Below are 9,041 nucleotides of genomic sequence, written 5' to 3' on the forward strand. Positions count from 1 at the left end.
CCACCCACCCACAGATTTTTCCAGTCCCTGCTTTTCTTTTCCAATACCTATGCCTAGTAGCAAAGTTAAAGTACCGATTAAAAAAGCATCACAAATAAAAAGTGTTCAGAAAATCAATGCCTCAGTTCTGCAGAGTGAAAGTCATCATGGATGATCACGTCTATACGGGGTCAGCCACTGTGCAGTGCTATGACAGAACAGGAGCTGCATCAATTAAACACCAACTGAAACTTACCAACTGTTGTTCAGCTATATTGAATGAAAAACAAAATGCACATTGATTCCTTGGATTTGCCCTTTCAAATCAGGTCATTTTCAATTAAGTAGCAAAAGTCACCTTGTTTCACCAACACTTTGAAAGTTCTGCTCGAGGTATTAGATGATGTGAAGGCCTGTTAATTTGAGCAAAGAGCACCTGTTATAAAATACAGTGCTCAAACATCAGTGCAACATGCTGATTATGTTGGTTGCTTTGTTACAGAGACATGAAAATGTAATTTCCACAAAATCAGATTCACTCTGCGAGCCCAAATCCTCCAAACAAGTGTGTATGGCCTACCATGGCTTATTTGGAGGAAAAGTTCAACCACCCTTGAAAGCAAAAATGCTTTTTTGTCACATGGAAGATCAGAAAGTGCAATATTACTCTGTAAAATAACAGTCGCTGCCTAACATGTTTTTCACGTTACTTTATCCAAACCAAAGTCTTCGTTTTTAGCACACAAATAAAGTGCACACACATGATGATGCGTTCCTGATGGAGGTTGAGGGAGAAGCTCGTGGAGACGTTCACATCCCAACTCCACCTCTTTTCTCTTTGGCTTGAGGCATGTCCCAAATGTTGGCTACTGTCAGAAATTTCAATCCTGTGGTATATCATAGCGTCCTCGTACCATCATGTTGAGTAGTGGGCCCACCTGCAAGTAAAGAAGTGATTTGCATTTTAAAACATCGAACAATACCATTTCTTACATGGATCACCCACGTACCAACTATTTCATGTCTAAGGACATCCTGTGTTGTGTCATGATACACAGGTCATTGGCATTCTATTCTGACCCTATGGCTCATGATGCTGTGAGTCCAGGTTCAAATCCCATATATACAATACTTTGTTCATTAGTCCATTGTCTTCTAATATCCTTGACTTGCATACTATTTTGTACAAGTTTCTACATGACCATCAGTTGTAAGAATTGTCCAAAAAAAAAAAAATCAAACAAGTACAGATACATTCAAAGTACACTGCCCCCATGCCAAATAATTAAATATCCTACAGCGCGGCATTGCCGGGGCGCCTGTGGCGCCCGGCAATACCGCAGTGCAGCTCATAGAGGCTGCATTGGGAGGGAGAGGTGTACACTAATTGATTGATTAATTGCATAATTAAAATCAATAAAAGATTATCACAAAATATTTTCTTAATCAATTGGCTAATAGCATAACTAAACCACTAGTGCTTCATCCGAAGATGTATCTTTTAGAAATTTAATTAAATAAGTCATTAATAAAAAATTAAATAATTAATTGATTAATCAATAAATAATGAATCGATTAAATGATTAATCAATAAATCAAAAATATCCTTGATAGCCACATCACTTGGTCACTGTCATGTCCAAATATTAGCTTCCTAGCTCAAAAGGTGCCTGAGATATTGGCCAAATGAGAATGAAAATAAATAAATGATTAATAATGAAAATAAATAAATAAGAATCATTAAAAAGTTAAATTATTAATCAATTCAGTCATAGAACACATAAACCACACCCATTTCATCAGAATGTAAGTTTAAAAAAATTTTTTTTTAGTCATTAATCGAATAATTAAATAATTAATCGATTAATTGATTAATTGATTAATTAATAAATCAAAAATAGCCTTTGCAGCCAAATCACCTGGTCATTGGCATGTCCAAATATCAGCTTCCTAACTCAAAAGGTGCCTGAGTTAATGGTCAGAAGAGAAAGGAAATTTGATTAATTAAATAAGTACTTAATTAATCGCTAATAATTAAATAACTCCTCAATTAATTGATTAATCAAAAAACAAAAAATATATCGTTTTTGACAAAGGACTTGCTCACTATTGTGCCAAAATTTCAGCTTCCGAGCTCAAAGGATGGCTGAGATATCGCCCAGACAAACAAGAAAGAAAGAAAGAAAGAAAACAGGTACAGATACATTCAAAGTACACCGCCCCCATGCCAAGTAATTAAATATCCTACAGTGCAGCATTGCCGGGGTGCCTTATGCGCCCAGCAATACCGCAGTGCAGCTCATAGAGACTGTATTGGGAGGGAGAGGTGTACAATAATTGATTGATTAATTGTATAATTAAAATCAATAAAAGATTATCACAAAATATTTTCTTAATCAATTGGCTAATAGCATAACTAAACCACTCGTGCTTCATCCGAAGATGTATCTTTTAAAAATGTAATCAAATAAATCATTAATAAAAAATAATTAATTAATTGATTAATCAATAAATAAATGAATCGATTAAATGATAAATCAATAAATCAAAAATATCCGCGATAGCCACATCACTTGGTCACTGTCATGTCCAAATATTAGCTTCCGAGCTCAAAAGGTGCCAAATGAGAAAATGAATGAATGAATGAATGTTCGTTCTTAGCGGTTAGGGTGATCGTTTTGAGGCCATTTTTCCCCGCTAAAGTGGGGGTTAGCCTTGCGGGCCCCATGAAAATCATGGTTCCCTGTTTGAGGCAATGTTTTTATGGCCGGATGCCCTTCCTGATGCCAACCCCTGGTCGCCTCTTACGATGAGCAGGGATACAGTGTACCGATTCTAAACCGCCCACACACCGGGATCATTCATCCCAGCAAGCTGGTACTCAATTTGCCGACCTTGGAAGGATGACAGGCTGAGTCAACCCCCCTGGTGTTAATTCAGCGATCGACCGGGATTCAAACACAGGATCCTAGGATCCCAAGCCGGAACCCTAACCGCTAAGCTAACACCAGGCTCAAATGCCAAATGAGAAAGAAAATAAATAAATGATTAATAATGAAAATAAATAAATAATAATCATCAAAAAATAAAATTATTAATCAATTCGGTCATAGAACACAGAAACCACCACCATTTCATCAGAATCTAACTTCAAAAAAAAAAAAATTTGGTCATTAATCGAATAAATAAATAATGAATCGATTAATTTATTAATTGATTCATTAATAAATCAAAAATAGCCTTTGCAGCCAAATCACCTGGTCATTGGCATGTCCAAATGTCAGCTTCCTAACTCAAAAGGTGCCTGAGATAATGGCCAGAAGAGAAAGTAAATTTAATTAATTAAATAAGTACTTAATGAATCGCTAATAATTAAATAACTCCTCAATTAATTGATTAATCAAAAAACAAAAAAATACAGTTTTTGACAAAGACTTGCTCACTATTGTGCCGAAATTTCAGCTTCCTAGCTCGAAGGATGGCTGAGATATTGCCCGGACAAACAAGAAAGCAAGAAAACAAACAAACAAACAAACAACCAGAGTGAAAACTGAGTACTGAGTACTCCCTTTAACTGAGTACAGTACAGTAAACTGAGTACTCCCTTTCAGCGTGCGTCATTGCCGAGCCCCCTTCGGTGCCCAGCAATGACGATATGCAGCGCCTGGAGATGGCATAGGAAAGGTGCGGTGTACAACAATAAAACAAACAAGTACAGATACATTCAAAGTACACCGCCGCCATGCCAAATAATTAAATATCCTACAGCGCGGCATTGCCGGGGCGCCTTAGGCGCCCGGCAATACTGCAGTTCAGCTCATAGAGACTGCATTGGGAGGGAGAGGTGTACAATAATTGATTGATTAATTGTATAATTAAAATCAATAAAAGACTATCACAAAGTATTTTCTTAATCAATTGGCTAATAGCATAACGAAACCACGAGTGCTTCATATGAAGATGTATCTTTTAGAAATTTAATTAAATAAGTCATTAATAAAAAATTAAATAATTAATTGGTTAATCAATAAATAATTAATCGATTAAATGATTAATCAATAAATCAAAAATATCCTTGATAGCCACATCACTTGGTCACTGTCATGTCCAAATATTAGCTTCCTAGCTCAAAAGGTGCCTGAGATATTGGCCAAATGAGAATGAAAATAAATAAATGATTAATAATAAAAATAAATAAATAATAATCATTAAAAAATTAAATTATTAATCAATTCGGTCATAGAACACATAAACCACCACCATTTTATCAGAATCTGTAGCTTAAAAAAAAAAAATTTAGTCATTAATCGAATAATTAAATAATTAATCGATGAATTTATTAATTGAGTCATTAATAAATCAAAAATAGCCTTTGCAGCCAAATCACCTGGTCATCGGCATGTCCAAATATCAGCTTTCTAACTCAAAAGGTGCCTGAGTTAAAGGTCAGAAGAGAAAGGAAATGTAATTAATTCAATAAGTACTTAATTAATAATAATAATAATAATAATAATACATTTATTTTCTGTAGCGCTTTTCGAGAAGCCCAAAGACGCTTTGACAGAGTACAAAAAAACAAGTGCAAAAAGACAAAAATCAACAGGTAAATAATCAAAGCAAAAGGAAGGAGCAGGAGAAGCGAGAGTCAGGGGTTAAATGCTGTGGGTTAAATGTTGAATGCAGTGTTGAACAGGTGGGTCTTGAGTGATGTTTTGAATGCGGTGAGTGAGGAGGAGTCTCTGATGGTGTGAGGTAGTGAGTTCCAGAGGGTGGGAGCAGCGATGGAGAAGGCCCTGTCCCCCCAGGATCTGAATTTGGTCCGCATGGGAGGGGGGGTCAGGAGGTTGGTACCAGCAGAGCGGAGGTTGCGGGTGGGAGTGTGTCTGGAGAGGAGGTCAGTCAGGTAGGATAGGGCCAGGTTATGGAGGGCTTTGTAGGTCAAGAGGAGGATTTTGTACTGGATTCTCTGGGGGATGGGGAGCCAGTGAAGCTTGTAAAGGACGGGGGTGATGTGGTCATGGGTCCGGGAATGGGTGAGTAGACGGGCAGCGGAGTTCTGAATGTATTGGAGTTTTTTGATGATTATTGAGGGTGAACCAAAGAGGAGGCTGTTGCAGTAGTCCAGACGGGAGGTGATGAAGGCGTGGATGAGGGTTTCTGCAGCCGTGGAGGAGAGGGATGGACGGAGACAGACGATGTTTTTCAGGTGAAAGAAGGCTGTCTTTGTGATCTGTTTAGTGTATTTGTCGAAGGAGAGGGTGTGGTCAAAGATGATGCCAAGATTCCGGATGTGAGGGGAGGTGGATACTGGGAAACCGTCGATGTTGAGGGCAAAGTTATGGGTGGATTTAGTGAGCGTTTTTGGGCCAATGATGATTATTTCAGATTTATCATAGTTAAGTTTGAGGAAGTTGATTTGAAGCCAGGATTTTATTTCAGTGATGCAGTTTGTCAGGATAGAGTGGGTGGCGGTGGAGATGGACTTGGTGGAGATGAAAAGCTGGATGTCATCGGCGAAGCAGTGGAATTGGAGACCATGACGGCGGATTAAGTGACCAAGGGGGGACAGGTACAGGATGAAGAGGAGGGGGCCAAGAACTGAACCTTGGGGGACACCTTGGGGGAGGGGAGCAGTGGGGGATTTGCAGTTATTGATGGAGATGAACTGGCGTCTGTCGGAGAGGTATGATTTGATCCAAGAGAGGGCAGTGTCGGTAATGTTAAAGGTGGTTTCAAGTCGGGTGAGGAGGATGGTGTGATTGATGGTGTCAAAGGTGGCACTGAGGTCGAGGAGGATGAGAATGTTGAGGTTGCCAGCGTCAGAGGAGAGGAGAAGGTCGTTGGTGATTTTGAGGAGAGCAGTTTCAGTACTGTGGTTGGAGCGGAATCCGGATTGGAATGTTTCAAACAGGTTATTGGCAGAGAGGTGATGTTTAAGTTGAGTGGCTACAGCGCGTTCCAAAACTTTTGACAGAAAGGGTCGGTTGGAGATGGGTCTGAAGTTGTTTAGGGTGTCAGGGTTGAGTCCAGGTTTTTTCAGAATGGGGGTATAAACAAAAAATAACCACCTTTAGAGGCCATTTTTCCCCGCAAGGCGGGGGTTGGCCTTTTTCGGGAACCGTGGTTGTTGTTGTTTTTTGGTCCACTTTTTGAAGCAATGTTTTACGGCCGGATGCCCTTCCTGACGCCAACCCTTTTCACCGCCTTTAACGACAAACAGGGAATTACCAGTGAACTGGTACTCAATTAGCCGACCTCGGAAGGATGACAGGCTGAGTCAACCCCCCTGGCGTTAATTCAGCGATCGACCGGGATTCAAACCCAGGATCCTAGGATCATAAGCTGGCACCCTAGCTGCTAGCCCAACACCAGGCTTTTTCAGAATGGGGGTAACAGCAGCAATTTTGAGGGATGGTGGGACGATGCCTGTAGACAGGGAGGAGTTTATTGTTGCAGTGATAAGTGGAGAGAGAGCAGGAAGGGAGGCCTTGACAAAGCTGGAGGGGATGGGGTCAAGAGTGCAGGTGGCAGTTTTCATTCCTATGAGGAGTTCAGAGAGGTCAGTAGGGGAGACTGTGGAGAACTGAGACAGGGGTTGGCAGGATAAGGGGGGGCAGGTGGTTTGAGGGGGAGCAGGTGCGGTGGTGGTTAAGCTGCTGTAGATGTTGTCAATTTTGCTTTGGAAGAATGAAAGGAAGGAGATGCAGTTGTCTACTGTGAATGACTGGGTGGTGGTGTCCAGGGGGCTGAGGAGTTTGTTTATTGTAGAGAAGAGGTTGGGTTTGGGGAGGGAGAGGTTTGAAATTCCAACTTCTTTCCTGGAAGTCCTGGCAGTGTCCATATGTTTTATACCTCTCCCACCGCCCCCTTCCCATGCCCCCCCCCCCAAAGCCCTCGCCCTCTCTCAGATCTCTCGATGTCTCCATGTCTCTCGGTCCCTGCTCTCAAATGTTGTGTTTGTGTCCTTCCCCCTCTCTCCCCATCTTGTCTACCGCTCCCGATGTTATATGTTTTATGTGTCGGTTTGTCTTTCTGTGTGATTAATGTTCGCTCTTTCACGAGCCTCGATCTTGTATACAAAAAAAAAAAAAAAAAAAAAAAATAAATAAATAAATAAATAAATAAAAAAAGAGTGCTTTTGGGTTTCCAGAGCCAGAGTGGATAATTTGAGAGTAGTAGGCGGAGCGGGCGCGGGAGAGGGCATCTTTGTAGTGTTGTAGGTGGTCCTTGTAGGCTTGGGAGTGAATTGTGAGACCTGTTTTATTGCGGCGTCTTTCAAGTTGGCGAGCACGAGTTTTCATCAGGCGGAGTTCAGGGGTAAACCAGGGAGCAGAATGGGTGAAAGAAACTGTTTTGGTTTTCACGGGCGCAAGCTGGTCAAGGCAGGAGGAGAGAGTGTGGTTGTAGTAGTCAGTGAGGTCAGAAGGGGTGTGGAGGTCAACGAAGGGAGAAGTGGACATTTTTTCAGAGAGGGTGGATGAGAATGAGGTAGGTGAAAGAGCGTTTAGCTTACGGAAATTGATAGTGCGATAATGCCTTGGTGCTGGGGTGGGGATGTTGATGGTCATAGTGATGGCTAAGTGGTCAGAGAGGGTGAGGTCGGAGCCAGAGAGATGGTGCAAAATTAATCCAGTAGAGCAGACAAGGTCCAGAATGTGCCCACGGTTATGGGTAGGAAAGTTGACATGTGGAGTGAGGTTAAAGCAGGTGAGTAAATCAGTGAAGTCAGTGGTTGTTGTGGAGTCAGTGGAGTCCATGTGGATATTGAAATCACCGAGGAGGAGGATTGAGGGGGAGAGGGAACAGAGCTGGGTCAGAAAGTAGAAGTCAGACAGGAATGATGGGTGTGGTTTGGGAGGGCGGTATCCGACAGCCATGACTGACTGTGTGTGACCAGAGAGTTTAAAAGCCAGGTGTTCAAATGATGGAGCAGATGAGATGGAGATGAGGCTGGTCTTGATGTCCTGTCGGTGAATTACGGCAATTCCACCACCTCGGCCCTCCGAGCGTGGTTTATTGATGTAAGAATATCCATTGGGTGTAGTGAGGTTGAGTGAGAAGTAGTCCAGAGGTTGTTGCCAGGTTTCAGTGAGACAGAGAAAGTCCAGTTTATTTTCCAGAATGTAGTCGTTCAGGATGAGGCTTTTGTTGTTGAGGGACCGGGTATTGAACAGGGTGAGCTTGATGTTGCTTTGTACGGTGGGGATGAACTCAGGTGATTTAGCCAGGGTTTGCAGACAGGAGGTGCGATCGTGTGCGTTGCTGTGACCAGGTGCGCTGGGACAATGAGTGGGAGTGCGCTGAGCCGACCAGAGTACGGGAATGAAGTGACCTGTTTGTAAATAAACAAACTTACGACCGGAGCCTCTATGAATGTATCTGGGTCGTCGCAGGAGTCCGTGGGATTTGATTGCAGAGATGCATGATGGGGTGGAGTGAGTATTGAGCAGAAGAAGCCTTGCAGCGGAGTACCTTAGAGAAGTTAATCGCTAATAAATTAATCGCTAATAATTAAATAACTCCTCAATTAATTGATTAATCAAAAAACAAAAAATAGTGTTTTTGACAAAGGACTTGCTCACTATTGTGCCGAAATTTCAGCTTCCTAGCTCAAAGGATGGCTGAGATGTAACCCAGACAAACAAGAAAGCAAGAAAACAAACAAACAAACAACCAGAGTGAAAACTGAGTACTCCCTTTCAGCGTGCGTCACTGCCGAGCCCCCTACGGTGCCCGGCAATGACGTTATGCAGCGCCTGGAGATGGCATAGGAAAGGTGCGGTGTACAACAAGAAAGAAAACAAACAACCAGAGTGAAAACTGAGTACTCCCTTTCAGCGTGCGTCACTGCCAAGCCCCCTTCGGTGCCCAGCAATGATGTTTTGCAGTGCCTGGAGATGGCATAGGAAAGGAGCAGTGTACAAAAGGAAAAGTGGCTGTATCACTTCTGGGTCAGGATTATTTACTTCTGGTCACATTGACATATCTCCCAAAATACTGGATTGGCCAGTCTATCATTTCCATCTGAGCATACCACTTTATATTCCTGGCTTTTCAGGAGA

At 42.0% G+C, this 9,041-nt stretch overlaps 1 protein-coding gene across 1 annotated transcript in view; it reads right to left on the reverse strand.

Moving 5' to 3' along the window:
• Positions 1–710: 710 nt before the first annotated feature.
• The window catches only part of HIF1AN (hypoxia inducible factor 1 subunit alpha inhibitor), a 102,124-nt gene continuing 93,793 nt past the window's right edge, over positions 711–9,041 (reverse strand). The window contains 1 exon segment of the mRNA XM_068124809.2: positions 711–917. Within this exon segment, the coding sequence (XP_067980910.2) occupies positions 861–917 (57 nt within the window). The 3' untranslated portion in view covers positions 711–860.

This window comes from Myxine glutinosa, chromosome 8 (genome assembly GCF_964187855.1).
Source record: "Myxine glutinosa chromosome 8, kmMyxGlut1.1, whole genome shotgun sequence".
NCBI classification, from domain to species: domain Eukaryota; kingdom Metazoa; phylum Chordata; class Myxini; order Myxiniformes; family Myxinidae; genus Myxine; species Myxine glutinosa.